The sequence below is a fragment of the Poecilia latipinna genome, unplaced genomic scaffold (genome assembly GCF_001443285.1).
Source record: "Poecilia latipinna isolate Pla-1442-1.1 unplaced genomic scaffold, P_latipinna-1.0 Scaffold2384, whole genome shotgun sequence".
NCBI classification, from domain to species: domain Eukaryota; kingdom Metazoa; phylum Chordata; class Actinopteri; order Cyprinodontiformes; family Poeciliidae; genus Poecilia; species Poecilia latipinna.
This window is the reverse complement of record NW_015115000.1, coordinates 16,081-38,414: the sequence shown is the minus strand read 5'-3', so window position 1 is coordinate 38,414 and position 22,334 is coordinate 16,081. Positions and strand designations below refer to the sequence as shown.

The window sequence follows — 22,334 nt, the reverse complement described above, 5'->3', positions numbered from 1 at the left end:
ATGTATCAAATTTGAGGCATCCACCCGTTTCTGGAATGAGATATACTTATTTTGATTGCTATAGCTTTGACAAGATTAAATATAATTAAATGACAAATATCTGACAAATTTATGGTATGTTTTGTTTTAGTTGCATTTCAGAATATTATTAGCAATGCCTTTACTTTGCCGTACAGCTGCAAAAGTCAACAACAACACGTAAATGGCATAAAGAAAACATAAATAAAAGCCCAGAAGTGAGTCTCGCAATGCTTTGGGGATACTAATTATCCCAAAGTTAAAGCAAAATCATTTTAACCAAAAGGTCATGTTTTCAGATCATAATATTTAAGGTTTCCTTTATCAGTCAATATGATAATTGCAGTATAGTTACTTGCTGGGGTTGACAACAAATCAATAAAACAAGGCTTTAGGGTAAAATGGTTGAAGCACTAAAAGAAGCAAAGCTCCCCTATGATTTCTACAATATTAGGCACTCATTCAGGCTGACAGAGCATCGACCAACTAAAAACAACAAACAGGAATAACAAAGGTCAATTATCAAAGCCTGCACAGCATCTTTTCTATGCACCAATAGTTTCCAGTTTTACTATAACAGATCAGGATATTGTCGATAATTACACAGAAACATTCAGGTGAATTTAGTTATTTGTTTATTATATTTCAGCATTCAGCAGTATTAGGACCAAGGCAGTAATGCTCAACAAGACTTTTCAGCCAATCACGATAGCTGCAAAGCAATTACTGCTTTTTCCTTCTTTCTCTCCAGTGGTCAGCCAATTAATTAATGTTATTGACTGCACCAAGAAGCTTCTAACTAGTCTAAATCAGCAAAATATTAGAAGACAGTCATTTCTGGTCAGCTAAGCGTTTTTGTTTTTTGTACATCTAGCAGTTTTTCTGTACCTGTACATATCCTGCTGGCAATTTTGTCATCTCATGTTTTAGTATTTAACATATTTTAATGTGAAGAAACTGTATATGGTCTTATAGACATTTTTACTTACATCCAACTATTTTCTAAAGCTTTTTCAGAGACCTTTATTTTTTTCTGTGCTATGTTTCTGTCTCCCTTTAGTTCTTGTTTACTTGATCTAAATGCAACAAGAAACTGCATACTGACAACGTTGTGTCCAAACCAATGACAGCCCAGGGCACAAAGGAAGAAGGAATGTAGAAAAGGTAGAGGTGGAGACATGAGATGTGTTAAATCTCAGTAAATAAAAAGAAATAAAGAAAACAGATGGAGGGCTATAAAGACTCGTAAAGTGTTGTCAGGGTGATACTGCTCTCCTGTTACTTTTCTGTTCCATTATCTTTGGAGCTTTAACAATGGTGGCAGAGACAGTATAAGATTTGATCAGTAGTTGGCTGCAGTGTGCAAGAAGGGTAGCAGTTCCCCTATAGAAAGTCGTCTTAAAAAAAAGACTCGTTTATTTCATACAACTAAGTTGTCATTCATCATTTCTGGACAGGGGAATTCACCCAAACAAACAAACAAACAAACAAACATCTCTTACAGTCTCAGAATTAAAATAATATAAACATATTTAAAGATATGTTTTAAATTGACAGATTCATACAAAAGAAGAAACAGCTAATATGAACCATTTGGCTGGATAAATTATTACGCGTGATTCAGTCCTCATGTAATACGTTCAGGTGTCATGCTATGCACAAATCGACTAAGTGTGATTTTTAAGGAGTGAGTGACTTTCTGAATATAACTAAATGTTAAATACATGGTAAATGGCCTGAAATTGTATAGCACTTTATGAAGTCCAGAGGACCCCAAAGAGCTTCACACTACTTTCAGTCATTTACCCATTCATGTACTGATGGTGGCAAGCTACCAGATGGTAGCCACAGCTGCCCTGGGGCACATTGACAGAGGCGAGGCTGTCATGGACTGGCTCCACCAGGCCCTCCACCGATGGAGGCAAATGGAGCGGCAACCAACCGACTGGGGGACAACTCTTACCCCCATTGCCACCATTGTCCAAAAAAATATATCACTAATACAAGAAGTCTGGCCTTAATGAGGCAAAACAAGGTTTACCAAACAAACAAACAATGATCCAGCTGCAAAATTACCTGCTATGTAGATAAAACCAAATTAGACTCTAAAAGAGACACCAGAAGAGAAAAAATAAACTATGAGGTTAAATTACATTGATGAATTAATAAACATAGGCTCTTCCCAATATATGACAAAATCAAATTCCAAAAGTGAGACCTGTATATTGGTCAGTTATATTAGTTTGACCATTGACCGTCAAGTTAATATAACTGACCAATGGTAGAGTGTGTTATATGAAGGACTCCAAACTCACTACGTTCAGTATGACAGAAGCGAGACCGCCGTACACCACTAGAAGGAAAGGCACGTGAAGTGTGTTGCCCGAGGACACAACGACTGAGACAGACGGAGTAGGGGTTTGATTCGGCAACCCACAGAACAAACTCCTAGTGTTGCAGTACACTATAGCAGTCCTGGTCTCGAGACAATATTTTGAATGTGTGATGTGTGACTGCAAAAATATGATAGAAGCATCTGTTGCAATTTGAGAATAAGGGGTGAATGTCAAAGTATATCTACTTCCAAAAACAAGGCTACAGCACTACTACAGCTTTAAATGTCTAGACACACTCTTCTCAGGTTGTTTGTCAATCTGTCTGCTTACATAGTGCAATGCCATGAATGCAAAATCCAATAAATACCCGCAAGATATTTATTGAGCATGGTACAAATGTCCACTTGAACTAAAATGCACAAAGGTATTGTTCAGAGGTCATGATAACCTTGCAAAACAGATTTTGTCCACGGCTCACAAATGCAACAGAATGTCACCAAAAAATCCATCTAAAAGTTCCACTTTAGCATTTAACAGAATAATCTAGAAACAGAAGATGAAGAGATAATAAATCAATTGTAAGAATTCAAAGTTAGATGTTAGTTAGACAAGACAATGATTAAATAAACTGTGCCTAGAAAAAAAAATGTTTTTAATCCAAATTAATAATAGCATTTTTATTATCTACTTCCCAACTAAAAGAGAAAGAAGAGTGAGAAGATGTGTCATATCTAGGAGTTGTTTTGATAGAATGCAGATATTCAGTGTTAATGGGGGGACAGAAGTGATGGTTAAACCACAGGACCTATGTCTAGGTCTGTGTGTGCCTGTTTCACCAAGAACTGAAGAACTAAACACAGGTTAAAAAAAAAAAAAAAAAAGCACACCGACTCAGAAGCATTGGCATACACACATTCCCATACATAATAAAAAGCACATTTGAGAAAACCTCCCTTTGGACCAGCAAGAAGTAAATTGTCTGTTGCTCCCCCACCCATCGCTCTTGTTTCGCCAAGCAGCCAGAACTCCTTTGGGTTTAAAACTCATTTTCATCTCTCTTGTAAGCTCCACAAATTTTACATATTTGTTGAAAACCCCATTATGAGGCCTTTGTGATATGAATAATGCTTGCAAATTGGAAAGTATCTTCAAGCAAAAGTTGGACACAGAGGTAATCTTTACAATCTAATCTCTTGAAGTACAAAAACAGCAGTGACACTTCCTGATGCAGCTCACAAAAAAACCCAAAAAAAACACATGATCCAGATTGATGAAACCCTCTGAAAGTGATGCATTAATATTCAAAAACAACCCTTATGCATATCAAAACACTTTCCCCTTTTTAACCAACCTGTTGGGTCTGAGGCACGCACTGAAAATTGGCATGTGTGAAGTCTGTCACAGTGTGTCTGCTCTGGTGAGTCTGGGTGACCGGTATCCGTGTCCAAACCTAAAGGCAAAAACCCATCCAGATCACAGAACTGCTCTGATCCAAACCCAGCAGTCTGGTTTTGCATCACCTAAGGGGATATGAAAACAGATGGGAAGACAGAGTAGAATGAGGGACAGAAATAGATTCAAACATTTCGTGTTAGAATGAGAAAGAGAGATGGCACACAAAGAAGGAGAGCAAGACAAGACAATAAAAACAAAAAAGTAAATATATATTGGAGCTGGATGACACAACAATAATGAAACAAAACATGAAAATATAGCACATAAACCAGCAGAGTATGGGCTAAAGTAAAATCTACCATCACTGTAACTTTTATGAACCCAAGTAACTGTGAATTTGTATTTTTCAATGTCGAGCATGTAAATACATATTAATAAGACAAAGTCTTTTAATGAAGATTATTCCCCGCTCTCCCTGTTTCCTTTGTTTCCACTTGATGAATTGATTTTTAATTAACCCCTGGAGCTGGCAAGAACATCTCACAATTGTGTGGTGTGTTTGCCGTTCCTCCCATGCAAGTGTCCTCCTGTGAGATAGGAGTAAAGTGAGCAAGCTCTGTTTAGTTAAGATTAGATCTGATACATTAGCATGCTAGCCTTGCATGACACTGCAGATGGGCTGGGAGAATGTAGGGAGAAAGGCAAGTGGGAATAGCAATGCTCAGAGCAAGAAAGGAGCAGGGATGAGGAAAGAAAGGAGGAAGTCAGGCTAAAAGATAAACAATGAAATGGCAAGAGACCAAACAGTGATACTGAACAACCTGGAAGGAATGATATTTCTTAATGCAGAATATGTTCTAATAATGACTAGCTGCCTTATGTACAGTGTAAACGTAAGAAAAAACCCCCCACAGAAATGGAAGAAGAAACCTACAAAAAATGAACAAAAAGATTGATAAAGAGACATGAAGGGGAGTGAGAGTAAAATGAATTAGCAGGAAAAGAGAGCAGAAAAAGTCTTCTGCAAGAGAGAGAGAAAATTAGAAAAAGAAAACACTATCTAATCATTCCAGGAGCAGTTTGATTTAGGTCCAGAGAGTCCAGATAACCACCATCTTCACAATCATGAACATCATTTTATTCAAGCTTTTTAATAAAGCGTTGGCTGCTCCTCTTTTTTTTCTTTTTCATTCCTTTGCCACGGTACGAGGGATTCATGTCATTAAATGTTAGATTACTCATTTGAGACCATTCAGATAGGTCTATTTTTAATCCACTCTGTTTCTGCTTTCTTTTATCAATGAATTTCACTTTTAATACCACAGCATTATTTATCTCTAAGTTACAGATAAATTATGTAATCTAATTACATTGATACTGACATTGTCTAATAGAAAAGGGTAGCAGCTATAAAAACTAACTAGTTAGCTATGGGTCACTGAAGTTCCTTTATTTTAATCAGTGAATATATCAAACATTATAAACGTCTAAAACTTATACCTTCTGTGTCACAAGGATACAAATATTTAAGTCGCGTTTATACCCATGACGTCAACTAATCACAACAAACGAAACCAATGGCATTCTTAAAAACACAACTCCAACAGTAAGTGACCTTTCTTTCTGCTCAGTTTATCATCCAACAAATTTTCTAATAAAGGCCACAAAAACCTTAAAGTAATCCAAAGACATTCCAGTAGAAAGACCAGTGTTAACTTTTCAACTTTTCATTCTGCATCACAGTGTGTCAATACCAATTTGTGTGGATTTGACAAAAGCACTGCCTCCTTAGTTCTGAATTGTGCTGTGAATATTACCAAGGCTTATTCTCATTTCATTGTATGTTGCTTTTACAGTTTCACCTTTAACAACTTCTGCTGACAAACAGCACAACAGTTTTTTTGTTGTTTTTTTTTTATAGAGCATTTTGCAAATTATGCTTTATGCATTAAGTGCATAATGGACCGGCTCGTCAATTAGCCCTTGATACCAGAGGATGATAACTGTAGCTTACAACAATAGTAGCAACGAGGTCACAAAGCAAAGAGGTAAGAAATTCATAATAACAGTGTTAACGTTTAACACTGTGGCATGTGTTTAGAAACGTGTATAGAAAGAAATGGTCTGTACTGACTGCTTGGCTTTGATGGTCAGCTAATTTCACAGATTTCTAAAACAATCAATTTGGATTTTTTGAGATTGCCACCGATGCGGTCACTTACAATTGGTAGAAGTCATATGCGACCGTGGCAATCACTAATGCTTTACAGGATGGGAGCTGATGTTGATCTAACTCCTAGTCCTGATAAAAAAAAGAGCATTCTTTTTTTATCAGTAAGAGGTACTACCCACCTCTTACTACCCAAGAGGTGGGTAGTAAATATCTACACTTACTTGAATAACTTTTTGGAAAAAATGTATCTTTAGGAGTAGCCTTACGCATCATGTTTTTTTGAGTGGTATTTCTATAAAGTATCACTACTCTTACTGTAACAAAATTTCTACATACTTTACCCACTGTAAGTAACTTTACTAGATGGACAAGAAACAAGTATTAACCAAAAATGCCCAAGATACAGGCACATGCCTACACTTGTCTTCAAAGTTTCCATCTACTGAGACATTTGATGGTAAAAAACAAAAAATACAGTGCATCACAGTGACACTGGAAACATACACATTCATAACTTTCTGTTTAATAAGTTTTAGATTGAACTTAGATTCTTCTGCCTTATTTGTTATTTTGTAATTATGTTATTTGTGTGATTTTTTTTTTCCATTTGTCTTTGAAATACTAAACATACATAGCTTTCTACTTTTCGTTTATTTGATGATTTTTGTAAATATTAAATCAGATGTTCTGATCAGTTACTCTGTACTTGAGTTGTCTTTTTAACAAATATGTTTTTTTTTTTACACTTAGTTGAGTAAATCCTTACTTTTACTTAATAAACATATGCTGAAGTACCACTACTCTTATTAGAATACAATTTTTGGGTACTTTACTCACCTCTGTTCAATTTTAGAAGTTCAAGGTTGAGGTTCTAAACTTGTATAAAACTACCCCTAAATTTTTACAAAGCTACATATTTCACTATGTCATTTAAATCCATCCATCCATCCATCCATCCATCCATCCATCCATCCATCCATCCATCCATCCATCCATCCATCCATCCATCCATCCATCCATCTCCAAGTGGGTTGTAGGGAGGGAAGGGGAACTAGTTTGCGTGAGAGTCCATCATAGGGCTTTCATTAAACAAAGATAGCAACATGGAAAACATTTGTATAAAACACTTATTCTTTTCAGCATAACTTTGCTTTAAGTCAATAAAATGTATTACCATGTGTGTTTCTGGCCGCTGTCTTGTGCCTTCAGTTTGCAAATCTTTCTCTGTTTGTCTTAAGTCCTCTCGATAAGACATTTCCAGATTATTGGCCATTTCTCTTGATTTCTCCATTGGTAAATGTCCATGTATTCTTGCTTTCTCTGCACAGGAGTCGTCTTCTGTTGGAGTCAGATAAAGACTGTCACTGGTCATTATATCCCCACTGTCTTTACAAAACAGAAATAAACACCCAACATTAAAATAAAAGTTGCCAATGTGTTGTAGGTAAAAAGAACAACACTTGTTTTCCAAGAGTATTAATACACATCATACTATTGTCTTTATGTGATTTAGAACATGGTATAATGTCAAGGTGAAAAGTAAAAACAGACCATCATTGTTTGTAATGTTTTCAACTGATGGAGAAAACATTTTTATATTCAATATTCCAGTGAAATGGTAATGTGTGATACAAGTGTCCTTGACACTTTAAAGCTCTAATAAGCTGATAAAGCTGGCATTCAGTGTCTCCTTGGTCAAAGAGCTGAAGTAAGTAGTGGAAATAAAGGATGAAAAAGATGAAGGAGAACACAGAGATGATGGATGAACACAGAAATATTTGTAGACATATGAAGCAAGGGAAGGAAAGTTAAAGTAAAAAAGGTTTGAGAAAGTTGTGAAAGAATAGACCCTTTTAGTTGTCACTGTAGCAGACTTCTCTTTTTCTAATGCAAGTGGTGGATAGCCAAATCAGGTCTCATTCTTCTGAATGCATTAAATGTGCTAAATATTAACTGCTTTTCCCTTGCCTACAGTTTTACCATCCACTTATGTATTCCTATATTTGTTACAAACATGGGCCCAATCAAGTCAGACTTCACAATATACATCCAGACAACATGCTAACTTTTTTTGCTGAATGTAACTGCTAAAAGAAATACTCTCCTGTAAACATGGCTGCCTTTAAACTTTAAAGATTTTAAATATAAATTTAATTTGAAACTTCAAGTGGGTTTGGTCAGAGGATTAAGGCTTGGTTTGGGGTATTCTGTTGGTTAGAGTGAGAGGCCACAATTTTCACTGTGCTATTTAATGTTGCCATGGTGATGCAGCAATAAATGTGTTTGTAGCCATTAGTACATTTAAGGGTGATGAGCAATTAGAAATAAACTCTAATCAGTTTTAACAAAAATAAATAAATAGAACATGCTTAATAGTTGGATCTAAATTTGTTTTGACAGACCCAGAGAATAAAATAAACTATTACTGTGATATTTACAAGCCATTCACTACTAACTGTGTTAAAGCTGTGCATGAAATAGTTATTTTCTTCAGGTTTCTTTACTACAAAGAATTTTAATTTATCAGCCTTAAATGGAGAATAGTTTTCTGTTGGCCCGTTTTTAATTTTAAGACTGCGCCACATAATTAGTCAATGTGAAAATAAAGTGTATAAATCCAATGGAATGACAGGAATGATATGGCATATAGCATCTAAATCCTGTATCATCCTGACTGCATCAAATGTTATCTGCAAAATTAAGCTATTCCCCAAAAAGTCTGTCTACACTGGACTTTTTGGGGAATAGCGCACAGTGATTTGCAGAAGTATTCATATCCACAGGATTATCACAGTGTCATTTGAGAGAAGATATGATGAGACACAATATGCCTTTTTACATGATGTGTTAATTTGTGGTCACCACATACTAATGACATTAAAACTGGAGCGTCTTCATCGTGGAGGACAATTGTTTGGCACAGGTTTGGCTATTGAAATAATCGTTCCCATGGCCTTAGACATTAGCCGTGGTGTTACAGTACCAGGTGATAAAGAGTGTGTGAGTTGATTGTCTAATAGCAGACAATCTGGGTCACTGCTGGGAAGCTGGAATTGCTGTGGGGAGATTAGATTGCCTCTTGGTGTTTCATAAGGGTTCAGAGATGAGATTGCTTCTGCTAATAATTGGCAAGATCGGGCTTTTTCTGTATCATTCTGTTGTGGGGTTGAGTGGTAAACCTTTGGCAATAAGACACACTGAGTAGAGGCTGATGGAGAGACACTGATCGTAAACCTCAGGGGAAAAAATTGTTGATGAAGAAGGGGAAAGATGCTCCTCTGGGATAGCTGACGTTGCACCATCCAAAATTGAAACATCAGTTAAAAATAAAACAGGAGGCTGGGAGGGTTTGTGAGTTTTAAACTTTGAATCTGGTGAGGGGAAGCATTGTGGTGATCCACATTGAGCTTTTGATTTACTTATTGTAGGAGAGTTAATTGTCTTTGATTAACATGAAGTTGGTGTTTTAGTAGATTTCTTAGATGTTTCAACAGAAGATCGAGTGGACGCCCTACGATCTGAAGGTTATGCTGGACAAATAATCCACAGAGACAGGAATAAGATAAATTCATGTTAAACTTTACAAGAACAATTTTACAACTGGGTCCTACTGTGCGTCCTTGAACAGGTTAGAAAAGATATTTGGGTTATAAAAACTTCTTCATTACATATTTTGCACAAATTATTCCCAGATGATGTGATTTCACCTGGTCAGTTCAGTCAATTTCTATCTCCTTTCAGAATTAACTGTTTTATTTGTCACTTTAAATTGAAATAAGCTGCTTGCCACAACCCCCCAACTCAACATTTATACTTGCACTAATACACCTGAAAATGGAAAACAGATGCTCAACTGTACAACAGTACAGCTATTGGACAATAGTAAAGCCAGCTGACCAGAAGTGCTCGGCTAGGTGAGGGAGTGGGCTTGGCTAGGGATGCTAGGAAACGGGGCAGTGTTCTCTGATTGTTACAAAAAGGGTAACAATTATGAGTTTTTGACCCAAAAAATATTAACTTATTGCCAGGAAAGAATGTTTTTTTTTTAAGCACTTGGACTATTTCAGAAAAAAGTAGAGACACAGATGGAGGTACAAACATGTGCATAAAAGTGAATTTTACACAATTCAAAGACCAATTTGGAAGCACTGCTGCCATCAAGAAAAGAAAATATATTAGAATCGACTTAATCTCAAGCCTTATCCAGGTTTTATAGTAAAACACAGCTTACCTATCACTGAGTCATTTTTGGAAATCTGATCGTGAAGGCACTGTGACTTCTTGACTTTTTGTCGAACTGATGCTTTAGATGGTCTGGATGGTTGAGTTGAACGGGTAGAGGAGAGATCAGCTTTTGAACTCCTGTGAACAAACAAGGTTGTTTGGGATAGTTGAACAGCTGAAACTCTGAGTGAAAAATAAGGCACCTTCTCAATTCATCTGCCTGTTGAAGGCCAAATGGGACAATAAATACAGTGTAATCCATTACAACCCATTTTTCTTCAATGTAACCAATTGGAATAAGACTTGAAAGTAAAGCAATTCATCTCAACTCACTTAACTACTGTGTTGAGCTTTAACAACAATGCAGCTTATTCATCTGGATGTACACATCAGCACTGAGGGAGAACAGACAATAATTACCTTTTTCTCTGTTGTCTTAAAGAAACAATGCATACTTTCAACCAAGAGAACATCTGCTCTACATCTATTTACCAGCAACTAAGAATTTGTCATGAATGGCTCTAAGCTTTTACATGTCTGCTCCCTTTTTGTTATTGAGAACGACAGATTTTGCTCTGCATGTGCATTTTTTTATTAGAAATACTCTAAACCTGGTTACTATTTTATAAGCCATGCTAAGAAATGCTTTAAATAAAGCCTTACACTGGGTTGCTATCCAACTTTTGCTCCGTTGGAGACACTATCTTCTTATCTTTGGATTCCTGTGGTGAAAAAAGAAACACATGAGGATGAGTTAGACATAAATGTTAATAGACAATATTGTACATTTGTAAGTTTTTGTATCTTGATGTGACATATTAAGTATAAAAAAAAGCTATTGGATAAAAGCGGTCTTTTTTTATTTTTTTACCTCATCCAAGATTTCTATGACAAGATATAATTCAGGTGTGGAAACTTGTGACTCAGTGCTGTCCTTACTGGCAGGGACTTTGAGCAGTGATGAACAGTACTCCCGAAAATCTTCCTCTTCCGCTAAAAATATAAAAGCACAAATTAGACTTGAGAAAATAAGATATAAGCATTCTTTGTGATTTAGCAGAATAAAATTGGAATTTTGGGAATTAAGTTGAAATGATTTCAAGTATGAAGTTTAAATGTTTACAAAAATGTTCAGAAATCCAAAATGATCAAAAAGGCAATATGGAAGGATTCAGTTTTTGTGTTCGTGTGAGTGCTCTCCTCGCAGAGAAGATCGTTGTGAAAGAGTCTGACTGATTACTGATTTCAGCAATTAGCTGTTGGAATCAAATGCTACGGATGTGTTTCACGGCTCGTCCTGGACTCGTCCATGCTTTATCCTTCCTCAGGTCAAGTGGAGTCACAACTTGTCTTGCCGTAGAATTGGATTCATGTTGTTCCATGACTGCTAAACGCCTAACCTGACCCTGGACTCCATAACCTCTCCGCTCTACCTCCAGTATGGCTGTGGAGCCTCCACAACACTTACCTGGATCCATGCCTCTCCTTCAGTGTTCAGTTCCACTAGAGACTGTAAGCCCTACCCAGAATTGGTGTTTCAGTTTCCCATTTCTCTGGTTCCCAGCTAATTTCTTCCCTTTCCTCACAGAACCGGAGCCAGCACAGCCTCCAGACTTCCAGAGCACACTATTTCTGTATTTCCCATCATCCATATTCACTGTAAATAACTCTGCATTGCAATCCAGTATGCCCCAATGTGCAAATCTGCTCATCAACATTACTCTAGCATAAAAGGATTCTAACATTTTGTCATGGTAAATATTAAACCTGAAGGCTCTTTGCAGTAAATGATCATGATAGATAAAAAGCATTTAGTTGAGAAAGTGGAGATACGGTAATTATGTAATTTGTGTTTCTGCCATCAAAAAAAAGTCATGCTAAAACATGTTTTCAAAGATTTAAAAGTCTTGATGACTAAAATTGGAACCTGCAATATGAGTATGAACATGTAGAGTTGTTTGAAAATGATGAAGTGCTCTGTTTTCAAACAGTTTACATGATGAGGTAGGCATTCCCATTATAAACTTTAGTTAAAAATTCTTCTTGTGACAGAAGCAAACTAAATCTGATCTTCTAATGCTAAATTCAGCACATATAATTCCTCCAAAAAGTGTGCATACCAAATTAAAATGTATTTTTAATCACTTATATTATGCACAATCTAAGTTAAAAATATACTCTTAAAATTAGAAATGATGAAAGTGAATCATGTGCTTCAACAAATTGCTCCAACAGACACTTTTTACACACTGCTGTTCTGTTAAGTTTCATTTTATCATGGCATTAACTTAGCATAGCCCAAAGTAGGTTGCCACTGTTCCATAGCATACGTCTCTTATGTTTGTGAAAACATATAATCAAAAGTAACAGAATGGTATAGAAACTATCTTCTGTTAAAACCACAAAAAGGGTCACATTTCACCATTAAATTTGGGATTTTAAACTGCTATCCAAGTAGGTGAACCATCCACATTCAAGTGTTTGCTGTGCTCAAAATTTATTCAGCAACTTATTTTAAAAAAGTGCACTCCGTAACTTTGATTTCACTACTCAGAATTAAATAATAGATTATTCTTTCTTGTAACTGTATGCAGATAAGACAAAAACAGAAGTGTCTTTTGGAAATGTAGAGATGTACAGAGGTTGATAACCTATTCCTACCACCTGCTTCAAACCTTTATTCTAATTCATGCTCGTTACAACAGGTTGCAGAGCCTCTCCCCCTCATCAATCTTTAAATATAAAAGGGGGAGAAATGAGTATGTCAATGAATAATAGAAGCTGTTTACTTCCTACATGTAGGAAGAAACCCTTCATCTAAAATTTTCATTTTCTTATGCTGTCAGACCAACGTGGTGGAGTGACAGCAGTTTGCGAGTGTAAGAAAGTTTGTGCATCGCGTGGCTCAGTGGTTAGACCGGGCACTCTCCCTCTCCATGGTTTCTTTGCCACATGTCTTCCTCCATCTCTCCCTGCCCCAAGTTATTGTCAAATGTCACTAGTAACGAACAAAAAAGTTTGTGCTAACATGTTTGTGTTTAGCCTCACTAGGGAAATTTACCTTCACAGGCCTCTTTATTAGATTCACCCGTTTTTGCTTGTTAACACAAATATTGAATTAGCCGATCAAATAGAAAAGGACATAAGCATTTTGGAGTGGTGAAGATAACTTGTTGAAGTTCATCATCAGAATTTTGAATATGGCATAGTTGTTGGTGTCTGGAATATTAAACTAACCAAATCAGTGTTGTGGTGGAGTTTGAGAGGGGGGAGGGGGGGGGGGGGGAACAGGGACAAAACCAACTTTCTCAGAAGCACCTTTTGGACGTGTGAAATAGACTGGCTGAAACTCACAGATCTAAAATTGGTCAGGAGTTAATTTTTATATTCAACCCTCAACTAAATCCAATTAATGTTATCCTTAGGTCAGCGCAATCTAAAATTACTCCTAATTTGTTGTGACTATTTAACAGAAAACAGAGTGATCTAGCAAGTATTTCTGACCTATAACATTTAAAAAACTAACAAAGAGACGGCCCTCTATTGCAATAAGAAGCAGATGAATGCCCTAGGATCGAAAGGTATTGAGGGGCAGTTGCAATGTTGGTCTACCATCTCCTTTTAACCCTTGGTTGTAGTTAGAAAATGAAAACATTTCATTGACTGATAAGCTACAGACAGTGAGCTGCAGATGACTGGCTGAACCCTCCCTCCCCTTGAATGCCCCATCCCTTACTGTCAAGCTTGAGCCACCTATAACAGCACTCTACCTGCACAATCACAGCCACTGATTACCTGTCACAAAGCTATGGATGAATGGGCAAGGACCAATATGTCTGACCCGCTGAGAGAAAGAGATTTTCCAATTGTGTGTTTGTATATCTGAATGCGATATGTGTGGATGTAAGTCATCTGTCGATCTACTCTTCTGTTAGCTTAGTTTGAGAGCCTGTTCTGACTGTGTGTATCAGAAAGGTTAGATGTACAGCAAAAGTATCAAGATCTCATGGTATCACTCTCATTTTCTGTGTCAAAAGATGTATTTCACACAGAGAAGGATAGATGTGGATGTGCTTGTGTTACCAGTTAGGATGGTGGCCATCTCTTCCTCTATGTCTGTGGTAGCTGGTGATTTTAAACCCATGTCAAATGCCAATGATGGAGGACTTTCAACAGGTGTTCTGAAAACAGAAAGTCAACTTTGAATTAAAACATAATAAATGTAAGCAGATAATATGTACTTCCCCTCAAACTATCTGCCGATGGATGGATGGATGGATGGATGGATGGATGGATGGATGGATGGATGGATGGATGGATGAACAAGACAGTTTTCATATCCTGGTATAGAGTCCTGTGTGTTGACATACAGTGGAAAGTATTCAGAAATGTAAAAAGATTTTTACATGTAAAAAGATTTTTACATTTCTGGGTTTTTTTCTGTCAAGATAGAACCCTGAATGTACATTAATGAGACTTAATATTATTTTTTTTATTATTTTAGCAAATGGCTGCTATGAAACAAAGAGTGAAAAATTTAAAGAGGTCTAAATATTTTCTGTACCCACTGTATATTACCACCTGTGGTAGTGGATCTCAATATTATGATGTCAAAAAATAAAAAAATAAAATAAAAAATCACACAGCAAGAAAAATGTTATATTTCAGTCCAGTTGGAGACAAAAATGCAAGCCTCTATAACTGAGAACAATCACAACACAGTAGTTGACCACTGTCTCTCATAATTTATTAAAAACCATATTGCAGTGCACCAAATAAAAAAAAAAAAAAAAAGCTTAATTTGCTCAAGATTTCAAGTATTGTATCAACCAACATGCACTCAACAGATTCCCTGTCCGATGTCACCAACATTTCTTGGTCCAAGTAAGTTCACATAAACTTGGTGAGGGTTAGAGAAAGAAGTTCACCTCTGGAAAATTCTTTAGGAACATAAACACAAATCAATATAGAATACCAACAAACTGTAGTGGGCTCTTTGCAATTACTGGATGATACAATACTTGAAATCTTGAGTCAGCTGAAGTCAAACTCTGACACCAGTGCTGCCCTACTTTTAAGCTATGGGGCTTGTTGTGCTTCCTCATGCTTCGGAAGCAAAAAGCCTGAACTGTAATCTTACTTGGTCTCTGTTTGACACTAACGACAACAAACACACATAATATACTTGAAAATAAGGTAAATACTAGAATGGAATGGATTAAAACGTCAGAGAATATTGCCTACTACCATAAGCTAAAGTTAATGTTAGCCGCAAAGTTTAAAGAAAGTAAAACGCACCTTCGTATCTGTGAGTGTATAATGAGGCGTACATCTTAAAACCTTTCTCCAGCTTACTTCTTGGGGCTTCGGATCGATGTACATCATTAATTGTTTTAGCAAATGGCTACAAGCACCTAGAGTAAAATGCCATTTTCAAGAGACCGGAAGCGACCGAGCCGCTTTTCCTTAAACACGGAAGCTGACGTGCAAAGAGCCCTTTGTTTTAATAGTAACAACAAAAACTTGATCCACCGTTAAAAGAAAAACAAAGCAGCATAAAAAGAGGAAATGAAGAAACAGAAACAGTTGTGCTAGAACAACTACAACAATTTAGTTTTATTCTTTAGCATTTTATTCTTATCTGTGAATGACACTATATATGGAAATTAAGCGGTACAATTCAAAATCCTACATACTCAAAATACATGAACCCATTTATTTTGCCTTCTTTTTACCAAAAATTATTATTTGCATATTCCAGGGGTGGCCAAGTCCAGTCCTCGAGAGCCACCACCCTGCAAGTTTTAGAAGTATCCTTACTCCAACAGACCGGGATCAGCTCTACAGAGGCCTGATAACGAGCCAGTCATTTGATTCAGGTGTGTTGAAGCAGGGATGCATCTGAAACTTGCAGGATGGTGGCTCTCGAGGACTGGACTTGGCCACCCCTGGATATTCAAATGCATTTAATAATAAAAAAAAATGTCTGTAATAAAAGAAAAATGGCTGCCCCTAATTTATTAAAATTAATGACACTAGTGCTACTAACATCTTGTTGTTAATTAATGTTTTTGTTTTGTTTGTATATTACTACAAATATTTATTTTTTGAGACCAAATTGCTCATCTGTAGAAAGTATATTTGATTTTTGACCTAGGCACATTGACCTTTGCTATAGGTAGTTGAATAGATGTACTGTCTTACTATTTCTGGAAAAAGGTTGCAAAAAAGAGTAAATATGGTGCATGATGAAGAATTGTCCTAAGGCAAAAACCTCTCTGTAGTTTTTTAATACATATCATGAGCCTGTATTATTTAACATCAGATTAACTTTGTGTTTTAGCATACGTGTTGTTTCAGATGCTTGTAAACCTTATTAGAAAAAGTCATGAACAATATTTCAAGCTTACACAGATATCACACATGTGCTTTTTTCATGCTCCATAGCAAAAACTGCCAGAGGTAAAGGAATGTTAATCAAATATTTTCTCTAATATTTGTTAAACCTCATCTTAAATTTATGCTAAAATTGCTTTCTAGAAGTCAACCTGTCTATTACCATGCAGGTTTTTAATAGTTTAGTTTTCAGGACCTGTTAAAAGTCCGGCTCTCAGAGGACGGATGAGCACTCACTTACCCCTGCAACATAGCTCAGTCAGTGCGGTCAAAAGCTCGCTTTCTATAACCTGCAGGCCGCGCACAAATCTACTAGGGTGATAGACTTTACGACTCTAATATAGCTGAGCACTTTTGGCTGATTCTTTAAAGCTCTCTCCTGCTCTCTACCCCCTCCTTTTCACATTATTATTAAAGCTTGTTAAAATTCAACCTCTCCTTCCTTCTTCCCTCCAGCTGGTAAGACTCTCTGTCTCTCCATTAAGCTCTGCTACCATCGCTGCTTCAGGGTTATTGCACTCTAGATTGGCTCTCTGGTCTATTCCACAGTTAAAGGCTGCTACAGTTTGGGATGTAGAGCATTCCTGCTCCAGCAGAGAGAATGCCCAAAACTCCACTCAGCTCTCTTTCCTGCTGACCTGCTCTCAAGCTGACTACTAAGGCCAAAAAAAACTGCTTAAATAAAGGTTATGATAACGGGACCTGCAGAAGCTCAACCTGCAGGCAATGAACTGCACAATAAGTACAAAGAAATTGCTTTGTTCAGTAGTGTCTTATAAGGGCTCACTATGGAGATGCAGGTGAGGCATATGCTATGGCAACAAAAAGTCTGTGACAGGAAAAATGTTTGCATACAGTAAGTATGCGTTTTGGTGCATATAAGGAGCTGCATGATTAATTAACATGGAAGGAAAGAGAATATGTATGTGTTACATTATGTTAACTGTTGTACTGACCTCAACAAGTTGTCACAATGCCAAGATGTAAAGCTCTAAAAATTTGATTCTACATAATACTGCCTCTTTAAGTCTTTTAAATACAAAATACCATATATGACCTCCGATGGGAAATACACAGCATGTGCATTCCTAGTAGTAGTTAGTCTGATCATTGACTATATAAATTAAATCTGACTGGTTTGTGAACTCCATCTGAAACGTAGAACTTGGATATGGCTTTGAAAGCACACACAACTTATCTGAATATAAAGACACAAAGGAAGCTGCTTCTGTCTATACAGAGAGTTCTAAAAATAGTTTACATTGTACTTCTTATTTAAAAACTTTCTAAAGCATCAAAGATCAACATCCTTGAAAAACTATCAGAGTTAATTAGCTTGTATTTAACTTGCCAAATTGTGGTACCACTAAATACAGTGGTATTTGTAGTAGTTTGAAAACTATGATTATAGAATATTTTTTTATTGTTAGGACTTATTTGAAAACAGTAGATGTGATATGCATTTGTATTGTTATTTGTACCTGCGGTGCTTCTTGAGAAGCAACTTATCCATGTAGGTAAGGCTGTTTTCAGAAAACTTCACCCTTAGCTTCCCTTCTGCTCCTTCTCTTTCTAGTCCATCAGCTTCTCTGCCTGGAGAAATGTCAGTTTGGGTCGACGTGGCTGACACCAACGCTGGGGAAATATGGGGAGGAGGACATGGCATAAAACAATGAAATAACAGTGGAGACACACAGCATGAAGTAACAGAAAAGTGAATCAAAGTCAGAGAATAAGGCAGGATAGTATTTTGAGCAGCCTTTTGAAAAACACCTTTCTATAAAAAAGAAAAAAACTGAAAACACACCTTCTGCCAAGCCAAAAGTGCCAAAGCAATGAAAGACAAAAGCTAACCATATCAAAGCAAGAATAAAGTTTCAAACAATAACATGGAAACATAGTGATCACACATGAGAAAACAAAATACAGAAGTAAAGGAAATTTGGTGATTGTTTTGCATTGGGAGTTCACACAGTGTCAACTTTAAATTGGAGCTTGGGTCCATTGGCCTTGCAGAAATGATTAGCGCCAGAGGGACTAGCCACAATTTGCAGAGCATAATGAATAGACAGAACCTGAGTTCGTCCAAGCAGTAGAGCAGAAAAAATAGGCTTGATGATGAACACAAACATCTGGTCAGATGCACACACAAACAACCACCCAGAATATAAGTTGTGTTAATAACACACCTCATTTAAACCTTAAATACGCAATATCAATTTAAACAAATGTAGATACAGTTCGGATGAAAAATCACAGAAATGAGTTAATATAGTTGTATCCATAGTCTCAGGAAAGGCAGTGCCGCTTTAAGGTGCAGCCCTGTCATCAGCAATCCCATGTTTATTACGACATGATGCAACAGCTATACTCTACTAGCACCATATTCAGCCCTTGATCTTCCAGTAATAGTGAAGACTTTACTTAATTAACTGATCAGACTATGAACAGGGAGAGAGCAGGAAATGCTGAGAAGAAAATGAGATAAGGCTCTGATAGATGGAGGATAAAAAACCCATTTTTATATACATTGTAATATATTGCAATTGTTACAGCATTAACACTCGCTTTTTCAAAATTGTTGGCAACAATCGATCTTCATTTAAATTCCATTTTATTTATTGACGTTTTAGACCAGAGCATTTTTAAGAGCACTCGTATGGCCTGAGGGCCAACGCATTAATAAATAATGTGGACTGTATAAAAAGCCGAGTGTGCAACAAACTTTTTTCACATTGTTTGATGTGCGTCTATTTAAAAAAGGCAGTTTATTCAGAATTAAAAACAAATTGTTCTGAGGAGGAAATTTCTGCATCTGTTCAAAAACGAGAATTAAAACCAGTTGACACAAACTCTACAATTATAAAAGTAAAAAGTACAGCATTCCTCGAAAGATTCACACCAAGCATACCTACTCATTCAAATTTTATCAGAAAATATCAGGAAACATTGTAGCCTCTGGGACTGAGCTCATTAAAGATGGTCTGAGGCAAAGTGGAAAACTGCCCTGTGGCCAGCTGAGTCACAATATGAAATGCATTTTTTTTAAATGGATGCTATGTCCCTGAGCCTTAAGAGGAGATACAACATTCATTTTGGTAACACAGTTCAAATACGTTAGCTGAGTTTGGATGTAAGTGAACTTCAGTGCATGTAATGAGTAACCTTCAAAAGTGTTTGATATACTGCTTCTTCCACACAAATGTAATTTATTGACACACCCATGAAGATATGTAAAAAGCCTCAACATAAATTTAGTATCTACAGACAAAATCTTACAATGATAAATTTTGGAAAAAAGAAAATGTTTTGAGCACACTTATTTGGTGTGTAGTGAGATCATATTTTAAAAGTGAAATGTGTTTTTTTTTGTTTTTGTTTTTTAACTGGATGGGTTTGTCTTCTTGACACTCCAAACAAAGTGAAGACGTTTTTTAATTTTTCACTTTACTTGTTGACTAGAACCTTTGGATATGCAATAAATAATTTTCTCTGTTGTTGGTCCTCTGACATTAGAGAGAGAGAGAGCAGTTTCTTTTGGTGTCATTTTTCACGTAATAAAGGGGGTCTCTGTATAGAGGTCTTGAAGAATGTTACGGTGCACCAAAATCTAATTCTGTTTTTACAAAGAAGTATTTGCACATTTGAGGCAACCCATCTCCTGGAAATAATATAGCCTGAATGCTGAACGTCCTGGTGCAGTTATATCAAATAAAAAAGAAAACACGTTGTATTCAGAACTGCTACAATTGCTGCCCTCAACAATTCATTTGTCCATTTTAAAAAATAATGAGTGTGTATGCCTACCAACCATGTCTATATATTTCACCTGGTGTCGTGGGTGTCTCCAGTACATCGGTTGTAACAAGGCTTTCTTTTCCTTCGCTCCTTTCTTTTCTCCACTGTATCAGAGCCTCCTGAAAAGATCTTGCAGACTCCTCCTCACTGTACTGCCCTGTAAAAATGGAGTTGGCCAATTCACTTTTATCATCTTCAATTACTCCCACTGCTTTCTCCTGTCCGTGTTTTACAACCAGCACCTAGAACATAAAGAATATCTCATGAGCTCTTATGTGATGGTCAACATGTGATGCAAGTTCTCATACATGTTCTCATTACTAAAGGTGATCACTCCTAATTATCAAACACTGCACCTCCAAATCTGCTCTTCTGATGTAATGAATACAGATTCTTGTGTCAGTACAACGTATACCGAATCTTCCAGTTCCTTTTTCTTTTTCCTTTGATCTTTCAGTTCCAATTCTTGGAAGAGTGATGTGTGGCGACTGTACATGTTGAGGAACCACTAAAGCCCATTTTCTGCTTTGTCTGGGTTCTAAAGCTAGTTTTAGTCATTGTTCCTTTGTTCTTATTTGGCATCAGTTTCCCACATGGTCACACCATGTACCTAATTAGCCACAGGCTGACTGGCTAGTTACCTTAGCGCCATAGCTAAGCTAGCTGGTTCCCTGGTAGCTGGCGCCTTAGTAGCTTTGGCTAACGAGGAAAACTCCCCCTCCAGTATTGCAAACTTTGTTGTCGAACACATGCAAATTATTTAATTTCGTTTGTTTTTAAACTTGTAACTAAATAAAAATTTGCAAGATGTACACCAGGTGGACATGGAGCAATTTTTTTTCCGCTACCTTGTGACCTCAGTTGTTTGAAGAGAGTATTGTCAGAATGAGGTCAACTGCGCTCCATGGTCTAAAGAGTATGAAATGTCAATCTAACTGTTCCTGCCAGACCTGCGCTGCTGGAGGGCTCCTTTCAGTCCAAAGGTACATGCAGTTCACAAGTTTGCCTTTAGATACAGCCTGTGGATTTGGCGTCAATTAGGGTTTGTTTGAAGTTCTTTCAATTGACTCACATGGTGCAGAGGTAGAACTCACACCATGTGGAGGCTTGTTTGATATCTTTTTAGTGAATTGTCACATCATGTGAACTGCAAATGGAGTGTAATTTTACCCGCTGGGAAATTTATTTTTTTATGCTGTATCCATTCATGGATAGAGGCTTCATATGTTGTTGGAACAAAATATCAATAAGTGAAATAAAGCAAGACTGCTGAAATAGTGAATAGTTTTAAACAGTGAAGTTTAAAATGAAAGAATTTTCATATGATAACGTAACAACATCAAGTAAAACTTTCTCAAATATTTATTTTTAGAGAAATCCAAATGTCATGAACAGAATGTGCCGTGTACACATAGTTATGATTCATAATGTTGGAATAGAAATGTGCAAAAAGTTTTTCTCCATTTACTTATATTTTATACTTTAGAATCAGCTTCTGATCTCTTACACAACATATACCTGGCTGCAATTATGAAAAATGTCCATCTGTTTTTGCTCACCTTTGTTCCATTCTTTGGCCACTCATCTTCTCTTGTGGTTATTGCATTGAATGTGAGGCTGTGATTGGAATCAGGGCTTCTACTGGAATCAGGATTATAGATACCGGGAAAAGAGCCAGGGTTAATCTTTCTCTGGAAGTAGCTGACGTCTTGGCTGATCACTTGAGCCTGTGCGTCTGTCTGCAACAGAAGACCATAGTTTATGACACCAGATCAGTATTGCTTAGTTTAAGAGGCTGGAATTACTGATCTTCTCTAAATTCTATTGAAACATCATTATGATAAGCTCACGCACCTATTGAGAGTTTATATTACCAAAATGAAGCCTGCTTCAGCCGATCAAGCAGTGACAAATGAGTAAGAAAACTACATAAGAAAACCTTACTACAACTGAACTAGTTAGTTTAATTCAGAAGAAGTATGTTGGTTGAATTA

General features: G+C 36.7%; 1 protein-coding gene across 1 annotated transcript in view; it reads right to left on the bottom strand.

Moving 5' to 3' along the window:
* The window catches only part of LOC106937584 (zinc finger, B-box domain containing), a gene marked incomplete at its 5' end in the record, with an annotated part of 31,457 nt that extends 9,378 nt beyond the window's left edge, over nucleotides 1-22,079 (bottom strand). The window contains 9 exons of the mRNA XM_015019162.1: nucleotides 3,706-3,874; nucleotides 7,097-7,308; nucleotides 10,154-10,284; nucleotides 10,810-10,868; nucleotides 11,018-11,139; nucleotides 14,230-14,327; nucleotides 18,024-18,177; nucleotides 20,372-20,582; nucleotides 21,900-22,079. Coding sequence (XP_014874648.1) covers nucleotides 3,706-3,874; nucleotides 7,097-7,308; nucleotides 10,154-10,284; nucleotides 10,810-10,868; nucleotides 11,018-11,139; nucleotides 14,230-14,327; nucleotides 18,024-18,177; nucleotides 20,372-20,582; nucleotides 21,900-22,079 — 1,336 coding nt within the window. The remainder of the gene's footprint in view (nucleotides 1-3,705; nucleotides 3,875-7,096; nucleotides 7,309-10,153; nucleotides 10,285-10,809; nucleotides 10,869-11,017; nucleotides 11,140-14,229; nucleotides 14,328-18,023; nucleotides 18,178-20,371; nucleotides 20,583-21,899) is intronic.
* Nucleotides 22,080-22,334: the final 255 nt, after the last annotated feature.